We start from the raw sequence: 19,172 nt of genomic DNA on the forward strand, positions 1-19,172 counted from the left end.
TACGAGCGTTCATCTGAGATGTCACGCTGTGGCGACCCCTCACGGGACAAGCCGAAAGAAACTTACGTCAGTGTAAATTTCGACCCCGCTTCTTCGGCAACGCGCGACTTCAACCAGACTAGCAATGGGATCGTTTCTTGAACACAGAGAACCAAAAACCTTTTCATTGGCATTTTGTTTCTTTCAGCTTGTCAGAGCGCTTGAAAGGCTCGTGGCGTTGCGTGAAAAGAATGGAAATGCCAAGCGTTGATGTGCTTCACGCCAACTTTTCGGGACAATTAAGGTGCATCACAAACGCTCACTTTGAGCAGAAAGCACAGAAAATTTGGCATTTGGCGCAAAACCACATCAAAAGTTGATGAAAGTTCACAAAAGCCAGAATGGAGCCGAGGTCCCTTGGTGCCGAGGCCCAGGCCGGGCTGGCATTTTTTCACGCCGTTTTGCCAACTTGACCTCTTCCATCGGACGGGAGCAGAAAAAGCAGTCCGGACCGTTCGGTTTTCCGATCTAAAGTGCAGAAACGCCATCACGAAACTTGCAGCAAAAGTGATCTCGGACTTGACCGACGTCGCCGTGTCTGCAAATTCCTGCTAAATATGTGGCATCCACAAACAACGCGTTTAGGCGTAGATTTATCAAAAATTGAAGAGCGTGAGAAGCAAGAGTCACGCAGCGCGATACATAATTTGGTGTCATGACGGTGTTGCGCAATGCTGGTGTCCCGGCAAAAAAAAAAAAAAAAAAAAAACGGGGGGGGGGTAGTTGGGGGGGGATGTAGGACGAACCAAACGGCGATCACACTTCAGCTCGGGAGAGGAGGCGCGCGACACTTGGCAGAGACTGCAACGGACGCTGCGCTTACTTGTAGGCACCTGCGGCAAACGGCAACAAAACGGACTTCGGATTTCTCTCAACGGAAAGTCGGACGTTTCCTGCAAACCGATGGAGGTGAGTTCACTGACGCGGCGAGAGCGCGAGATTTGACTTTTGAAGGAGGCCCTCAAGTCAATCATTTTTTTTACCTTGCAAGGAGGAAATATTTGCCCGGATGCAAACTTTCTTTGTTTTGTTGTTGTTTGTTTGTTTTTTTTTTCCAATGAAAATCACAGATGCTGCACAACTCATGATCGAATCATAAATGGAACGCAAATTTTTCAGAATGTGTCTCCCATTATATCGCTGTAAATGGTCGCTATAAACGTGCACACTTTAAAGGTTTGGAATGTAAAATCCAAGAGAGAAGAACGTGAGACTCGGCGGAGCGCAGATGCGATTCACTTTGGTCGCAAAAGACAAGCGGCAGCCTTGTTTTGCATTTGGGACTTGTGAGGAAAGCCGCAAACATGCACGCACATGCAAGTTTTCGTCCTGCGACCATTTTTGTGAAAGATAAACTCGAATAAATTCAACGGAAACGACATTTGGGATAGAAAATGGCAAATTTCAAATGTTTCCAACAACCGTTACTTTCAATCGTGATGCGTTTGGGCCCCTTTAAATTATTGACGTCGGTTTCGGTGTGACAGCGGAAGTTTCGCCCCTCCATTTCCGGTAAGGCGCGCCTGTCACTTCGCGTCCACTCGGCAGCCCTTTGTGAGCTTTTTTTTTTTTTTTAAAAGTACTTTTTAAAGACCTCATTTGTTACTTTTTTTTTGTCAGTTTTTAATATTAGTGTCGCGGTAACGGAACTATTTTTTCCCTCTGAAGTTTGAAGTCGAGACGAAATAAAAGTGGCGATGATTCCCGTCCAGCGCGGTGAGTGAACGTTTTTTTGTCGTCACATTTGTCTCTTTCTTATGATGTTCAGGATTCGATCCAAATGTCGTCGGAAATTGCTCGTTGAAATCTAGTAAATCAAAATAAAAAGGTGCGTTTTGGAGGTGTCGCCTCCTCGAAGACGTTCTTCAAATTTCGGGCCAGTTTCACGTGTCTGGTTATGACGCGCATGTCAAAACAAAACAAACAAACAAACAAAAAAGGCTATGGAGGCCTGTAGTCCGTGACCCAAACGTGGCCAAGCGAGACCCGATTCAACCCAGTTGGAGCTGAATGGAAGATGTGCAAATGGACGCACTTTCCTCATCCTTGGACCTCACAAGCACACTAAAACGCCGACGCTCAATTCGGTTTGGATTCGATTTTGGGTTTGAGTTTTTTTTAACATTCCGTGCACCACACACCTCTCAGCCTTGACTGCGACGGGCGCTTTGTAAAAATCTTTGCTTTGGTTTTGTGTCTGTGCACAGTGCGCTCCGTACGCCGAAGCGGCAGCGGCGGCGACCTTTGAGGCCGGCGGTTCGCCCACCGAGGACACGTTGAAGATGATGAGCGACATGATCCTGCTGTGCGCCACCTTGGCGCTTTCGCTCTTCTTCTGGACCCTCTCGCTGACCCTCAGCGCCTACTCGGGTCAGTGCCCTCGCCGCCGAAAGCAAAATGCGCGCGTGTCGACCCACAAAGCCAAAGGCACCTGGATTGCGCTTGGTCGCACGCGACGATTCTTTTGCGTCCCACTTTGAGCGCAGCTGTTCTCGATCGTTCCCCGGCCCCCCGAACTGATGACGCACATGTGATCGGTCACGCCTCGCCGTTCAAGGGCCTTCATTGATTGGCCGCGAACGCTCGCCAGCCCGGGCACAAAAAGAGCCTTTCAGCCCTCGACCGCACGTACGAGCGCGAAGGGAATCCGACCGCACGATTGGCAGCGCTCGGCGGCGGCGGCTTTTCCACGAACCTCGCCGCGGTTGTTCCGGAACGGCCCGCCGGCGCGAACGGCCGAGGTCACGGGATCCTCGGCGGCCGGGCAAAAACCAGATAAGGATGACGGCCAAAGCCGCAAATGAAATCCAACCCGATTCACTTCACCGGGCCAGGCACACAACACGAATACTACAGCGTGTGCGTGCGACTTTCGCCTCGGTTACAGTCTATTCCTGTTTTGTTGTTTATCTTTGAGAACAAATTGCTATTTTTCTTCATTGAAAACAGAACTTTTTTTTTTTTGGGGGGGGGGGGGGGAGGAGATTAAGCCATGGTACCACAGTCATTGACAGCTTAGCCCCCCCCCCCGTAGTCTTGCTGGCTCACCTTGTCGTGTGTTTTCGTGTGCGCAGGGTGGCTGCGGCCCGTGTCGCCGTGGCGATGGCTCTTCTCCATCCTGGTCCCGGTGGTGCTCAGCACGCGAGCGCTGAAGAGACGCAGCCTGGACCGATCGGGCGCGCTGGGAGGTGCGTTGTCGTCGTCGCCGTCACAGTCGTTCTCGTCTCAGTCAAGCCATTTCTTCCCACGCTGCGTTGAGAGTCCACGGCTGAAAAAGCCAACAAATTACAACGTTATTCTCAAAACTGTCCTTCTCCTTATTTGTGGGGCTACTTTGAACTCACTTTAAAAGTAACGGTACTCTTCCCACTTGTTCGCAGGGGTGTGCAAACTTTTGTCGTCGAGGGCCACACGTCCAAATAGCTTTTAAAACGTGTCCGTTTCCCGAGGAGGCGACCTTCACTTTGGTCGCTTCCAATTTCTTCCCACGAGGCCGACAATCCCTGACAATGTACAAAAACGACCCGACTGATTTTCCCATTATGAGCGATTATGTTTGTCCCAGTTGTCTACGGTCACGCGAGCGCAGCAGTGTTTATTTTTTTTTTTTTTGTGCTTCCGTCTTTCTCTGCAGCCGTGCTCGTGGGCTTCGTGCTGGCCATGGCCAACTTCAGCTTCTTCTCGTCGCTGCTGGCCTTCTTCTTCACCTCGTCCAAACTGACGCGCTGGGGCGGGGCGCACAAGAAGAAAATTGACGCCGACTACAAAGAAGGTGGGAAGCGTCGCGCTTTTTGCGCGTCCACGTTTGTCAGGCGGCTGCTGTCGTCCTCAGGGGGCCAAAGGAACTGGGTGCAGGTCTTCTGCAACGGCGGCGTCCCCACACAGCTGGCGCTGCTCTACATGATCGAGGCGAGTCACAAGTCCAAAATGACGGTCGCGCCTCCTCAGAAGTGCGATCGCATTTTTTTATTTATTTTTTTCCCCCTCCCATCTTGTGCATGTCGCCGCTGGGCAACCTGCGAAAATACAAATTCGGGCTGATTTTGTGGTTTTCAAAGCTCTTTCGGGAGTGCAGTCAAACGAAAATGCCACCAGATGGCGCCAAAGTACAGAAGAATATCTGAGCCGTTTGAATTTCCGAGACCCATTTGTTTCTCTTTACACCAATTTTTTTGGGGTGAATCCGATCCAAACTCAGCTATTTAAAATTTCTTCCATTGAATTTTTCTTCAGAAATCCAACATGGACTCAGACTTTCGTATGAAAGTTCAAATCAAATCTCGCTGTTCGCGTGTCTGCGACAGGAATGAAACGTTTGACAAAAATGTCAAAAGAGCGCCGAGCGGGACATGACGAGATGATCAGTTTCCGACGACCTCGGTTGAAACGGCGCGTCGGGCTTGTTCGCTTTTCCAGGCGGGCCCGGGCGAGATCCCCATCGACTTCGGCCGGCAGTACACGGCGTCGTGGATGTGCCTGTCGCTGTTGGGGGCGCTGGCGTCCAGCGCGGGGGACACGTGGGCCTCGGAGGTGGGGCCCGTGCTCAGCCGGTCGCGGCCCAGGCTCATCACCACCTGGCGTGAGGTCCCCACAGGTGAGGTTCTCGGGGTTCCTACGCAAGGGACGCAAAAGCGCCCCGATGAAGTCCGACTCGCCCGCAGGAACCAACGGCGGCGTGACTCACGTGGGGCTGGCGGCCAGCTTGGCGGGCGGGCTGGCAGTGGGCGCGGCCTACTTGGCGTCGCAGGCGTTGTTCGTCTCCGACCTGCAGCTGTGCGACCCCCAGTGGCCCGTGGTCCTGTACGGGGGCGCGGCCGGCCTGCTGGGCTCCCTCCTGGACTCCTTCCTGGGCGCCCACATGCAGTACTCGGGTATGAAGCCGCACAGTTTTGAGAATCCGAGCCAAACAAGCAAACCGCGTGACGGGCTGCCGTCCCGCACGGCAGGTTTCGACTCGAGCGTCGGGAAGGTGGTGAGTTACGAGTCGCCCACCACGCACTGGATCAGCGGTAAACCCATCCTGGACAACAACGCCGTCAACCTCTTCTCGTCCGTCCTGGTCGCCCTCATCCTGCCCGGGATGGCCTGGAGCGTGTGGCCGCACTAGGGAAGAGACCTGGGGGGGGGTCCTCCGGTTGGCGATGGGGAAAATAAACTGTTTAACTTTTTGCGTTGAAAATTTTAGTGTGCTGCCGTTGGGGTTGTTCTGTACATCAGAAGTGGCTTCAAATCAAAAGGAGGAAACCCCCCCCCCCAAAAAAAAAAAAAAAAAAAAGTGGCACTTTCATTAACTATCTGAAAATATCTACTAACTACAAAAATGCCATCAATCCATGTCAGCTTTCTCAAAAATATATTGTCATACCTACATATATTTTACTTTCTAAAAAAAAAAAAATCTCCCATAATATTTCAATAAATTGTCAAGAATCCGTTTGTGCATTATCGGCAATTTTTCTACCACGGGGCACTATAAAAACAATAATGCAGACCAAAAAAAAAAAGAATCGCACAGACTGCAAAAGTTTGAAAGTCTCGTTAGCGAAAGATGGAAGGTGTGCACTCGGCAAATTCATAATTGGAGAATGACTTTCATAACTGCGCCCCCACCCGTCCAATTGTTGTCAGCTCCAATCTGATTCTGATCTTGAAGACAACACATTTGGAATCAGAAGTCGTGGAACATAGCGGTAAGCAAATACTTTACGAAACTGAATTTTCTTTCCTTTTCCGAAAAATCCCCAAAACATTGACGCGCCTTGGGGAAAAAAAACGTTGCAATTGACTGTTGATGCCACAAGAGGGCGGCAATGTTTTGCTTTTTTTTTTTTTTTTCAATAAACAAGGCGATGCCCTGACGAAATGAAGCTCCTCTCCACACTTCAACACTTCCTTGACAATAAAGGCCGAGCAAAACATTTTGAAGCAAACACAGAAAATTTGTGAGAAACACGACGTAGACGTACGACTGAATTTTTTCCATTTGTTTATTTGGGAGTGAGAGAAAAGGCACTAAACCAAAGTGGGAGAGGAGTGACGCTGACTTTGGACGACGGGAAGAGGAGGCCCGTTTACAGGAACAAAACGCAACACGTGCACAAAAAAAAAAAAAAAAAGAAAGAAATGGCCACCCTAAAATATAATATTTTATTTTGTGGAGCGCGAGGTGGCTTCGAGCTCACTTTCCTTCGTCATAAATACACGATAAATAATATTGTCTGCAAAACCAGATTATCGGTTTCAACAACTTGCACGATGCAGTTAAAAACGGGGCTCGTAATTTGAATTTTCGGTTGGAAATTCGCAACAGGACTTCATAGAATAACGATGACAAAAACAAACAACAACGTAGTCGAGGGAAGACAGATTTGAACATAATCCTGACCGATCAAACGCGAGTACGGCAGTACCTTGTGGGGAAAAAAAAAAAAAAAAAAAAGGGAGCGAGAATTTTTTTTTGCACGGATTATGACAAAACAAATTGGTCATATTCATGCCTACATTTGCTGCCTTCCCGTGAAATCGCCCCTCAATTCCAAAATTCCCCACCTTAACTTGCCGCACGAATTGGCCAGGAATGTTCCAGAAACACTTTTTTTTTTTTTTTTTTGCAACGTCCAACTCAAAGAAAATCGCTTGTAAACGGCCGCCGCTTGGACAATTTGGAAACTTGACCGATTTCCAAAAGGTGTGAAATTTGTTGCGCTGACGAACCCGAGCGCTCGAGTCACAGGTTGTCTTGGAAGTAGCCCAGCTTGGCCAAGGACATCTCCCTGCGCAGCTGCATCACCTCCCAGAACATCTGCTCGGCTGAACACAACACAGCTTGCCTCAATCTTGCTCCTTTTTTTTTGTTTTGTCCGTTTGAGAGAAACGCAAAATTTCTTACCGTCCTGCTGCTTGACCAACCCCTGGTGGATGTAACGGATGTACGTGAAGAAATTGCACACGGCCGTGATCTGACGCACAAACACAAAATCGGAGTCACTTCCGAGTTCCGCCGGCGAACCGGAACGTCGGCTTTCGTCGCCGGACTCACTCGGTATCGGCAGTACGGCGACACGAAGTAGTAGTTGGACGAGTCCCCGAACTTGATTCTGTGCTTGCAGGTTTTGGTCTGTCCGCTCAGGGCGCACTTCCTGTCGCACACAAAGACATTTTTCCATCATTGCATGTTTTGGTTCATCCTTTTCCAGTCTTCATTTTAGAAAACAGAGCGGTGGCAGTCGCCTCGGAAACAGATTTTCCATACGATATTTTCCCTGACTTTTCCAGAGCTGGAAATGTCCACAAAACAAGCTGCGTCGCCACGGAGGAACCCTGTGAGGATAAGCGCTGCAGGTGGAGTAAGCGGAAAGGAGTAGCCAGCGACGGCGCCGCACACAAGACCGCGTCGGACACGACGTGGGGTGGTGGAACGAGCTGCGGGCTGCGAGTTGTCTCACTTTGGTCCGCCGCACTCGACGGCCGAGGCCTTGACGACGGGCAGCGGCTGGAATCCCACCGGCTCCACGCTGAGTGTGTTCTGCTCCACGGATTCCAGGATGGATGAACCCAGCTAAGGGAGGAGGACAAAAAAAAAAAAAAAAAAAAAAAGAAAGTCACTCGCTGTCCACGACGTGGCGCTCGTACGTCGGTTCCGTGGCCTCACCTCGCTCTTGCTGAAGCTGAGGCACGGGTAGATGTCCTCGCGGTAAACCCGTTCCAGGAAGCAGCAGCTGCGGTCCAGCGTGGGCTCCTCCTTCCAGGCCTTGAACTCCGTGAACAGCTGCGCGTCCGCCTGCAACGGGAAGAAGTCGCGGACGACGCGTCGACGTCACTTCCGGACACTCCCGCGGCCCCCCCTTGCCCCCCACCCCCCCGCCGGACCTCTCGGCACTCGCGGACGATGGGCTGCGTGGCCGACGGGTCGGGCTGCGTTCCCAGGATGGCGGAGGAGGTGCTCTTGTTCCTGCTGTGGCCCTTCCGGAAGGGCGTCTTCCCCCCGGCGCCCACGTTGGGGAGCTCGCCCACGGGGGACGTGGGCGAGGACAGAACCAGCGTCTTCAGGGCCTGCACCTCCGCCTGGAGGACGTCGATCTGAGGACAAGATCCGCTCGGGCTTAACTTGCGACCGCCCCGAAGAAGGCGCCGTCCGATACAAACCGTGAAAAAAAAAAAAAAAGTTTGCCGTTGTGTGACAATGAGCGCCATCCCCAGGGGGGGGGGGTCACCAAACGAAACCGCACGCGATTGTGCTCCAGGGGGACTGCGCCCACCTTGCCCAGAGCTTCTTTCAGCTGCTTCTCGGCGTTGGCCTGCTTGACGTTGGCCTCCCTCACCATCTTGTGCGCCTCCTGAAACAACCACAACAACACGCACGACGCCTGAAAAAGGGGCACTACGCTTGGGGGGGGGGGGGGTTCATTGAAAAACATAATCTTTGTCCATTGTCCTTTGCCAGCAACATTTGGTGACGTGCAGATTTGGCAGAAGAAATCACACGGAAGAAAATTGTGGCTTAGTGGTTCTTATAAACTAAGTTGAAATGCTTTGAGAAGCTTCACTCAGACTAAAGTAGCGCTCGGTTGCCATCTCACGGCATCTTGAGGTCAAGGAACTGTTCAAATGAGTTCACTAAAGTACTACTTCACGATCACATGTTGGCGTGAATTGAGGAGTTTCATTGAAAGAGAGAAGCAGCAAACTGCTGCCTTCTTGCGGCATTTCCGACATTTTCATGGAGGCGTGTCAATTATTTTGGACATTCTCACAGGCCGGCGCGACGGTCCGAGCGCTCCCCCGTGCTGAAAAGTCTCCTCGTGATTAACGCGCATGCGATACTAACAGGGAAGACGCTTACCGGGAAATCTCCCGGTCTCATCGTTCCCCTTCTTCTACATAGAGGAAGCTAACATACGTTATAAGCTAACCTTAAAACAAAAGTTGAGAAAAATGATATACACATATATGTACGTTCATTGTGTTCATTCACTCGGCGACAAGCTGTCGAATGGCATACGTGCATGCGCATCACTCACAAAAGAGACTTTTCAGCACGGGGGAGCGCTCAGACCGTCACACCACTTTCTCTCCTTTATGTGAAATTTGTGCTCGGTGGTGCGCTGTGAGATTTCCCCCCCCCCCCCCCCCCCATGTCAAATGTGCGCCTCGGCTCAATAAAGGTTGGAAAACACGGCTTGAAAACTCACACGCCCCCCCCACCCCCAAAAAAAAAAAAAAAAAAAAAGAAAAAAAATCACATTCTACAAGCACACAAAGTCAGACAAGAACACACAGAACAGGAAACGGAAGCCCCTGCACGACAACTTCCTGTCAAAGGAGGAAACGGTAAAGCGTAGGAGAGGCGGGATGGGGGACGGGACGACGAGGCGCACCGACCTGGAAGAGGCTGGCGGTCAGCTCCTCCAGCTCCATGCCCAGCTGGTCTCGCACTTTCGACAACCTCTCACACTCCTCATCCTTCAACAGCAGCTCCTTACGCACGCACGCACGCACGCACGCAACATGCGGGCCGTCATGAGCAACTCAAAAATGACAACAACAACACGCAAAAGAAATTGCACAAAATGCATCGGCCGCGGAGGTGTGCGTCTCGCACAGACACACACTGGATGATGAGCAAATCAAACGTCACAACAAGAAGTTTCAAAAATGGTGACAACAAAAAACGCAAGTCAAAAAGGGGACCGACGCGGGCACGCCGGCGGTCGCCCGGGCGACGTTACCCTCTGCGCCTTGGCCAGCTCCTCCTTGAGCCGCTCGTATCCTTTCTCGCGGACCTCCATGACCGAGGGGCTCCGCAGTCGCGCCAGGCTGTCGCTGAGGGCGCCGCACTCCTCGCCGTCGTCGCCCGCCAGGAAGTTGCCCTCGGACGGGTCCGCCTCCGGGCCCTGCGCGCTGGACGTGAGACCACAGCGAGGCAGTTTTGCATTCATTTCCCCCCCCCCCCGGCACAGTAAAAAGTGGACACTGCTCGCTCGCGCTCACCTGCCATTGTGCGCGTGCGGCGGCGCCGAGTAGACGGGCCGCGTGGGCAGCTGGTCGGCCCGCAGGCCGGCGGGCGGCGCCCCCAGCGAGTGCGTGCGGTACAGGGACGTGGGCGGCGTGCTGTGGCAAGCGGGCGGGCGCTGTTCCGCTTGGTTCTGTCCAGACAGCGGAGCACCCGCACGTCATTCAAATTCACTTTTGCACACGTTACTGTATAATTTCATGAAAAAAAAAAGTTTGTCCATCAGGGGGGTAAGGAACTAGGTTGAGGTGAACGGAAGAACTGCATTCAGACAAAAGTAGTGCTTTGCTGCCACCTGGTGGCATCTGCAAAAACCTTGTGGAATTTTGCTTCTTTTTTTTTTTGTGGTGGTCCGTGACCCAGATCCCCCGGGACCAGGAAATGGGCGAGACTGTGATTCAAATTATACGGGTGACATTTAAAGGGTGGAAAAAAAATCCCCCAAACTTATTGATTGATTGATATTTTCAGGTGGAAAAGGCTGAAAAGTATCATGCCTGACGACTTTGTCCCAATGTGTTTGTGGCGGGGCTGCACGGTGAGTCAGCTGGTAAAGCGTTGGCCTCACAGTTCTGAGGTCCCGGGTTCAATCCCGGACCGGCCTGTGGAGAGGTTGCATGTTCTCCACGTGCCTACGTGGGTTTCCTCCGGGTGGGCACTCCGCTTTCCTCCCACATCCCCAAAAACATGCAACACTCTAAATTGCCCCTTGGTGTGATTGCGAGTGCGACCGTTTGTCTCTCTGTGCCCTGCGATTGGCTGGCGACCGCTTCAGGGTGTACCCCGCCTCCTGCCCGTCGACAGCTGGAATAGGCTCCAGCGCTCCCCGCGACCCTCCTGAGGATAAGCGGCAAAGCAAATGGATGGATGTTCGCGGCGGGCGATACCTGCAGGTCGGGCGTGGTGGGCGAGGCCAGGTTGACCTCGTGGAAGCCTTCCAGGGTTTCGGCTTTAGTGGGAGCGCCGCTGCAGGCCATTGCAGCCGCCGCTCTGGTTCATATTCGGGCTGCGAGTCGGGAGGGAACGTCGACAAGGTCACAAACATCAAACCACGTCACGTGCCAAGAGGACCGAATAAACGCTCAAACGGCTTCCGATGGGGTCATGTCCATCCATCGCCATGGCGACCAAACACCGAGAGTCCGCGGTAAACTGACACCGTAAATGTTGGCGGGGACGGATCCACTTACTGGGTCACGTGGCACCGGGAGGCTTTCTCGCCGCCGTCGACGGGCGAAGCAAGGCCGACTGGCGCTGCTGGTTAGAAACCGGGGGCCATGGGGGGGTTGTGGTGGTGGTGGGAGGGGGGTGAAATGCAGCAGTTGAGGTCGGAAGGCAGAAAACCAAGTTGAAGTTGCAGGAGGAAAAAAGGGAAAGAAAAGCGAGCTGAAGCTAAGGAAGGGAGATTGGAAAGCAAGAAAGGAGAGGAGAAAACATGTCAGAAAAGAATGTCGATGCAGTTTGAGTAGCTTTGGCCTCCCCACGTTTTAGCATTTTACCAGCTGGGAGACAACGCACTCACCCTTCTCCTCTTACTTCATCAACATCTCCGGGACTTTCCCTTGTACACGTTGACGAGTGTCTCGCACAAAATGCGACTTGAGCGTTTGTTTGTTCACGCAACTGACAGCTTGCTCGAGTCACCTGAACGCACCTGATACACACAAACCCACAGCTAACACGCCACACTGTCATTATCGGTGTATAATTCACTTTTTGTACTTGCTTCTTGTTGGGCGGTGTCCGCGGAGGGGGGGGGGGGCTCAAAAGGCGTTATGAACAGAATTTATAATGATAGCGTAACTGAGCTCCCGGCTAAAAGAGCGCAAGCTAACATGCTAATCCCCACGATGACGGCTAACGCTGGCGAATGTGCCGAATGCAAAAAAAAAAAAAAAAAAAGACGCATTGGCCTTTTTCGACAGGCTGGTTGACGACTTTGGATGCGGCCACAAAAGTTAATAAAATAAAATAAATACACGAACAACAAGAGCGGAAACGTCGCCCAATCATTTCGGCTGTCAAACTGCAACAGACGGTTTCCACACGTCCGATAATGGGCCCATGACATCCATTTGGCTCCTCGTCGGCAATCGGCCGAAGTGCAATTATTCTAATTGTTAATGATTACTCGTGCCCTGCACTCACCGGACGTGTGCATGGACAGGCGCCGGTCGTCGTGCCACCTCCAAGCCGACGAACGACGCGCGTCGGCGGCGTTCGTTGACGCAGCCTCGCCGCAGGTAAATCCGGGACGGTGCGTTCGAAGACCGCTCGGAAACTAGATACGCCGATTTAAAGATGTTTTTTTTTTTTTTTTTGGGGGGGGGGGCAGAAAACAGTTACTAATTTCAAGAAGTACAACAATCACCCCTGGAATTGTATAGTATAGCAAATATTCAAACAAAAGACCATTTAAATGTTTTTACTTTGTTACATTTGACAAACAGCTCTGAAAAAAACCATCCATTTTCTTTTGCCGCTTATCCTCACAATGGTCGCAGGAGTGTCGGAGCCTATCCCAGCTGTCATTAGGCAGGAGCAAGGTACACCCTGAAGTGGTCGCCAGACATACAACAGCCGCACTCACACTCAGCATCCGATGAATTCATTTGTAGGATGCGGGAGGAAACCATTTTGATGATATCAGGTACCATTTTGATTTTTTATATATTTAAGTGTGCATAATGTTAGTGGCTCACGCCAAAAAGAAGGGAAAAAAAAACTTGGTTTTGATGATCATTTAGGACCACCACAAAACATTTGTCATTATGGTGGAACCTGGTGCAAAACGTTTGTCAAGTTTAGTTAAAAAAAAAAAAAATCATATACAGACCAATGCACATTAATAATTGTTTTCCCACCGAGGTGAATGTACAATCAATATGTATATTGCAGTTTTCTATAATTCTCGACATTTAAATTTGTTTTCGTTCGAATAACAAAATATCACATACCAACATGAAACATCTTAGTCTTGCTTTTAAGTCCCCGATGCTTCCTTTTTGCCTTTTTTGACGTCGTTAAGTCTGTCAGCCTTTTTGTTTTTTTTTTTGATTTTCCTCACCAGACTGCAGCCTCCGCTTGGGCCACACGGCGGCGCCAGAGGCCACTTGAACAACGGCCTCAGTCAGTGGAGGGCTCTTTTTGTTTTTGTGGCGGAATCAAACCAAGTACTGTACTGTACTGTACACCAGTGGAACTTTTTACGCGCCTGAGTAAAAACAAGGACTATTCCCCGGATGTTTCAAGTGGGCTCGACTTGGTCCACGCACACGGCCGGGGGAGGGCGGGGCTTGTTGTTGGGGGTGGAGTCAGGAGGCAGCAACACAAGTGGGACTTCTTTTAGCGGGGGGGGGGGGAAGAATCAATTTCTGAGGCAAGGCATTTACTCCACGATGGCGCTTCCACATTTGAAGGTAAATCCTCTTTCACTCTCTGCTGCCTATTTGTGTCCATCCGCGTTAATTAAAAAATAATAATAATGATGATGAAAACGCCCATAAAGTTTTGTCTGATTTTTCTCATTTTCAGCTTCATCTCGAGTGTAGTTCAGCTTGTACTTTTTGTCTCATCATGGGAGTTTGGGCTCACAGAAAGTCATGAAAATCATACTTAACTTTTTTTTCTGAATCATCCAATGTGTGGGTAAAGTGAGATTTTATTCCAGAATCAAGACTTGAAAATGGTTTTTTTTTTTTTTTTATTTTCTACTAATTTCATACATTTAGACAAGGACCACTTTCATGTACTGTTCTTGACATTTTCGGCTGTAATAGTAACATCAAACATGGGGATTAAATCACCGACTCGCAAGATGTATTTGTCTCGTACTTTTTTAATAATTGTTTTCATCTTTAAAAAAAAAAAATGAATGATTCCACCGGCTAATTGGCCCACTTGTCACTGATTTGTATGGCAAGATGGCAGCGAGTCTGCGTTTCTGTTTTTCTGCGTTGTCGTCACCTAGTGAGGACGTCAACCCTCAGCAAGCCATCGAAACGCATTTGGCGTAGAAGACGGCGAAGTGGGTCGCGGGAAGGTAACGGGACGCTCGCCACGTTTGGACTTCAAAGAATGCGCCATTCGCACGCCCTGAAATGGGGGCAGCACAAGCAGATAACAAATAATAATAATAATTAGCTTTGGCTGATGCAACGCGTGAGCGATGAAGTCAAATTGCTGTTTTCCAGAGGAATGCGGAGTCGTGTAGTTTCGGCCCGAGGAGCCGGTTGTGCGGCTCGCCTTGTTCCGGATCAACAGGTCTGCCCGGCGTGTTGTCATACCGCCGCTAGCTTGATATACGATTTTCATTTCTTCTGAGACCAAGCTGACGCATCCTTGGCCCTCAAAATAAAGAAACGTCATAAAATGGAGTAGTTTCTTCATTATTCATTTTTCATTGAAAGTATTCGTGTCATTCCGAAAATCTCATCTTTGTACGACACAAAACAAAACAAAACAAAGCTCCGCGATGCCCAAACCGAAAAAGGTTTCCGTCTCACTTTTGCCCTTGACGTGTCCTCTTCAGATCGAGGAGAAGCCACGATCCGTCCGGTGACTCCTCGGAGCGAGGAGCAGACATGATTCCGTCTCCGCCCTCGTAGCCGCCGAAGATGTCCCAAACCGGGCAGAGCCCTTCTGCCCTCATCCTGGACATGGCCAACAACCAGCGCCGATCCCGAGTCGACGGGGCGTTAGATCGGAGCGCCAGGCCGCGGGTGAGCGCCGCTGGAAAACCACCTCCATGCTTTTAACGACTGGACAGGTTTCTTCCGGCTTGGAAGACCCCAAAATCTCAAACAATCGCTGACATGAGGAACGGATGACTTTGTGCATTTTAAGATGAATTCAGAGTCTGGAGTGTTGAGTTATATATTTAAAAAAAAAAAAAAAGGCGTGGCATGCTTTGACACGGCGGCACGAGCCGAAACCATACCGGCACGGCCATTCCAACATTTCCGTATCGTTGTTCTTGCCTCTCCCGTACTTTGTTCAAGCAGTTCGGCCCCTTGTGGGGATTACGGACTGAGCGCCAGTCGGTTGCGGCGCAGCTTTGTTCTGTTCTTGTATTGTCCGTGCAATCAGGGCGTCACGTGACCCGCAGGTGTTGACACAAAACACGCACAAGCCACACAGTCGCGGCAACCGCACTCGCTTGACAACCTTCACGCCCTTCGGGGAGCAAAAGGCGACGCCGCCTCGACCGTTTCCACCTGCCCGAGCCACATCTCGGTGACAAGATCGCAGACGCGTTACTTGCGCGTTCAGCTGCTGCCTGTTTGAGTCTCCGAGTCACTCGTAACATTTTTTTTTTTTTTTTTTTTTGGGGCGTGGGGGGGTTGAAATGCGCAGGATGAAGACACGCTGCGCTTTCTGAGCCCGGAGGAGGAGGAGTGCCTCCAGTTCTTCGAGGAGACCATCGGCTCGCTGGAGAACAGCCTGGAGGAGGACGAACTCAGGGCCGAACTGGTCAACTCTCTGGCAAGCGGGAGCCTTCTTTCCGACGAGATGGACGGACCTCCCGAGACCCAAGATCTCTACACGGCGCCGTCTATAACAGCCAGACGTCTCAGCGCTAAAGACCAGGATATTATAGACCTGGTTCGCCCGGATCCAGAACTGATGCTTGCCAAACTACCGAGCTTCAACCCTACCAGTCCAGGTACGTCGTCAGAATCGGAATCGTACACCGTGAGTCAAAAACACACGAGGAATTTGTCTCCAGCAGTTGGAGCCGCTCTAGTACGACGACAGAAAATACTTTTGACGATTAAATGCAGTACGGAGAGGCACAGCACAATAAAAGCTTACTAGTAATGTGATCCTGCCGATCCTTTTCTGGGACAATTATGCATATGATGCAGTCCTCTAGCAATTTAGAGCAATTGGAAATGACTAACAGCGCCATAGTCTGGGATCGTGTCACTTGTGCAAAAGGTCCAGATACGGGTTGGAGGGACAACTACAATACTAATGTGAAATGGGGCCGAAAGAGATGGGACGGCCGATCGCAAGACAATCATCGGCAGCGTGCTGAAGGAATTAATGGCAAGAGGGAAGAAGCTGTTGGAATGTTTGCTACTTGTACTTTGCGTTGTTTGATCACGGCTACCTGAGAGAATGATCTGGAAGAGGTGGTGACCAGGTACTACTTGTGCTCAGTAAAAGCAATTAAAATGAGGTCTTCGGATCTTCAATTGTCTTCCTCCTAGATTTCCAGAGGATGGCAACGAACCCCGAGAGCCACTTTGAGATCAAACCAAGACATGATCCGCAGGACCACCCCGGCAGCTATGAGCCGACAGACGGTCACTCCTACCACCCAGCAGGCTCTGTCCCCACACCTGTCCTCATCGCCAAGAAGATCGCAGAGAACCAAGCGGTGGGCGCAACAAACAGTTCGGCTTTACTCCGCCGCCAGCACAGTCAGGAGGGGGAAAAGTCACCAGGCCACAACGGAGATCCCCCCACCAAGCAGGGTCCTCCGACCTTTGCCAAACCGACCAGATACCCCGCGAACATTACTAGGATTCTTGGCAACAAAGAGCTCCAGAATGAACCGGTGGCCAGCGTGAACCTCCAGGACCGGCGAGCGCTGATGCTGTCGAATCTGACAGGAGCACCGCAGTCCCTCGTGGAAGAGGATCCCAAGCAAAATTTGGTGCACAAATTGCGAAATGCCCCAACCCGCAGCATTTCCTTCAAGGACCCCACACCTGAGAAAACCAGGATGGAAGCATTGTCGAAGCTGGGCCTGTCCAGAAACCGAGCCATGTCAGGTGGGATATCAGTCCCTGATACTGGTGACAGCACGCCGCCGAGTCCTGTTTCAAGTGCAGAGACCAGTGTCACTGGTCCTTTGGAGACCAAGTTTCAGCCAACAGAGACTCACATTCATGTGCCAGACTCCAAGGTCCCAATGTTGCCACAAAGCCAAACGTATGTACAAAAAGCAGAGAATTGGTCTTTCGAGTCTGCCAGAAGCTTTGACTACAGAAAGCCTCCACTGAGCCCACCTCATCAGGAGAAAACCTTAGCCACGCCATCTCAGTCAGACATTGTATCGCTGGAATTGAATAGCTTTGGAGGTAAATCCATTGTGGTCACACCAGGTCCCCCCAAGAACGAAGCCGTGACACCTCCGACAAGCCCTGAAGCCAAAGTCCTTCCTTCCGTCCTGGCCAACCCCAGTGAGTTCAACAGCTATGGAGGAAAGTCCAAAGTCCTGAAACCTGCAACTGGAGCCATGACCAGAGGCGACCTTCCCGACATCCTCAGCTCCCACATTGACGTGAATCACAACTTTCCCGCCAAACCCCTGCCCCTCCCTGCTGAGCTCAACAGCTACGGGGGGAAAAGCCGGACCATCAACCCCTCCACCGGAGTGAACCGCCCCGGGGCTTTCAAAGGCCCCCCTCCGACCCCGGCGCCAAGAAACCCTCAGAGCTCGCACCCCGGCGCTACCCCGGCGGCCGCGACGCAAGCCCCGTCTCCCTCAGATGCCAAGCGCAGATCCGCCGCCATGTTTCGCCCCCAAGGCATCACAGTGCAGTTTTCGGGCCGGGGAGCAACTGAGGAATCTCGCAAGGAGGCACTGAAGAAACTCGGGCTGCTCAAAGAGTCGTGATGGACTTTGGCAACGTTCCCGTTGGCAACGCTTTAGCGGGAGTTGCCTTGCCTCTTGGAAGGCGAAGGTGTGGCTGCTTGGAGAAGAAAGACCCGCACAGCCAGTTCTCCTCTCCTGGCAATGAAAAAACTGCTGTCACGTCTGCAAGGGGATCCTCTGTTTTTACTGCTGTTTCTTGACTTTATTGTTTCAGGAAAGAGCGAAGGCCTGAACGCTTCTCCTTGAGAGAACTCCAGTTTTTAATCACCCTAATTAGGGAGCAAGTGTAAGTGGTTGCAGGGTAAAAGGGTTCTTTTGGATTATGTGACACTGGGGTGGAGGTTATTTTTACTCAGTGGACCAGCCTCCTAAACTAACCACAAACTTTGGAATGTTTTGTTTTGTTTTTTTTTTAAAACCCAGCAGCGAGAATATTTTCTACTGCAACTTTGTGTAGGCGGGGCCGAGGCATTGTACCGAGCTAAAGCGCTCGCTCCAACCACAGAGTCTACAAATACCATCTCATTGCTCTGTATCCTGGATACTTATACTTTTATGACTAATCTATGGGTCACAGTACACCAATCTATATTTAAGTGTGTGTGTGTGTGTTTCAGACTCCGGCCTCTGTAGTTCAGCTACAGAAACTTTTGAAGTATATTTTCAGCGAAACGACAAGAGTTCCACGGTGTTACCGCTGCGGGACAAATATCTTGTGAACGCTGTTGACAGACTCCGGTTTTCTCTGTAGTGCATCTACAGTTACTACGAAGTGTTGCCTCTACTGTACTTTTATCAGGAAAGAGTTCAAGGTACGGCACGTCCAATGAATGGATCACGCCAGCCGCCGCCGAACGCGCGGCAATCATTAAAGCGACCTGTGCGACTCCTTTGTGACTACGAGTTCTTTTGAGTGACTGTGGAATGTCAAGAATGAGCTGGCGCCGGTCAACGATTGGCTGGCCGAGTGGAATATTTCACCAGACTTGGATTTGAGAGATCCCAAACAGCCGACGCGTTTGAAGGTGCGCTCACGTCGCTCTCTCTCACCCCCCCCCCCAACCGTTTTAGTTAGCTGTGCTATTATAAATGTCATGAAAGTTTGAAGTGGTGGGGATTGTCGTCCGACGAGGTCATTTACAACTTTCAGCTCTTAAATATAGCGATAATATCTTAATTGTACCAACTGGCCAATTGAAGCACATAAAACTACAGCGACCCAGGACTTGATTTTTGTTGTTTTTGTCTGTTTTCACGATGATTTGCAATTTCTGAAAAAGAGGCCTTTAACAGCAAAAGATTGCTGGAAATTTGATGAAGAAATGAAGTGGCAAGATCCCCCCCCCCCCCCCCCCCCCCCGGTGAGCAATCCATCTCAAATGGTTTTGTTTCTGAGTAGTTGTTTGCTTTGTGACTGGGCTCTAAACAAATTCAAGTCTATTGACTTGAGTTGCGGGGGAGGCGGAACGCGAGTGAAGCCAACTCCACTTTTCTAACGTTCACGACAGCCAC

At 50.9% G+C, this 19,172-nt stretch overlaps 3 protein-coding genes across 10 annotated transcripts; 2 read left to right on the forward strand and 1 right to left on the reverse strand.

Moving 5' to 3' along the window:
* Positions 1-815: 815 nt before the first annotated feature.
* On the forward strand, positions 816-5,471 carry tmem19 (transmembrane protein 19). 4 transcript variants are annotated; one of them, XM_061806088.1, is made up of 9 exons: positions 1,575-1,593; positions 1,708-1,755; positions 2,247-2,409; positions 3,114-3,227; positions 3,674-3,811; positions 3,872-3,948; positions 4,456-4,633; positions 4,701-4,910; positions 4,986-5,471. In XM_061806088.1, exons 3-9 carry the CDS (start codon positions 2,322-2,324, stop codon positions 5,144-5,146), a joined length of 966 nt encoding a protein of 321 aa, XP_061662072.1. In that variant the 5' UTR covers positions 1,575-1,593; positions 1,708-1,755; positions 2,247-2,321; the 3' UTR covers positions 5,147-5,471. The 4 variants fall into 4 exon arrangements, with proteins under 4 accessions (XP_061662070.1, XP_061662071.1, XP_061662072.1 ...); XM_061806086.1 differs by lacking the exons at positions 1,575-1,593; positions 1,708-1,755 and adding an exon at positions 816-948; XM_061806087.1 differs by having other exon boundaries at positions 1,558-1,755.
* Positions 5,472-6,008: 537 nt separating this feature from the next.
* On the reverse strand, positions 6,009-12,346 carry rab3ip (RAB3A interacting protein (rabin3)). Of its 5 annotated transcripts, none has more exons than XM_061806080.1 (14): positions 12,200-12,338; positions 11,574-11,705; positions 11,242-11,443; positions 10,939-11,057; positions 10,030-10,184; positions 9,768-9,939; positions 9,421-9,516; positions 8,298-8,375; positions 7,909-8,118; positions 7,691-7,819; positions 7,485-7,597; positions 7,079-7,178; positions 6,929-6,998; positions 6,009-6,841 (listed from the first exon to the last, which is right to left on the reverse strand). In XM_061806080.1, exons 4-14 carry the CDS (start codon positions 11,026-11,028, stop codon positions 6,537-6,539), a joined length of 1,518 nt encoding a protein of 505 aa, XP_061662064.1. In that variant the 5' UTR covers positions 11,029-11,057; positions 11,242-11,443; positions 11,574-11,705; positions 12,200-12,338; the 3' UTR covers positions 6,009-6,536. The 5 variants fall into 5 exon arrangements, with proteins under 5 accessions (XP_061662064.1, XP_061662065.1, XP_061662066.1 ...); XM_061806084.1 differs by having other exon boundaries at positions 6,649-6,849; positions 12,200-12,337; XM_061806081.1 differs by lacking the exon at positions 11,574-11,705 and having other exon boundaries at positions 12,200-12,346.
* Positions 12,347-13,387: 1,041 nt separating this feature from the next.
* On the forward strand, positions 13,388-18,251 carry LOC133493136 (proline and serine-rich protein 2). Its single transcript, XM_061806079.1, has 4 exons — positions 13,388-13,470; positions 14,583-14,772; positions 15,407-15,716; positions 16,267-18,251. Exons 2-4 carry the CDS (start codon positions 14,668-14,670, stop codon positions 17,679-17,681), a joined length of 1,830 nt encoding a protein of 609 aa, XP_061662063.1. The 5' UTR covers positions 13,388-13,470; positions 14,583-14,667; the 3' UTR covers positions 17,682-18,251.
* Positions 18,252-19,172: the final 921 nt, after the last annotated feature.

Source organism: Syngnathoides biaculeatus, chromosome 20 (genome assembly GCF_019802595.1).
Source record: "Syngnathoides biaculeatus isolate LvHL_M chromosome 20, ASM1980259v1, whole genome shotgun sequence".
NCBI lineage: Eukaryota > Metazoa > Chordata > Actinopteri > Syngnathiformes > Syngnathidae > Syngnathoides > Syngnathoides biaculeatus.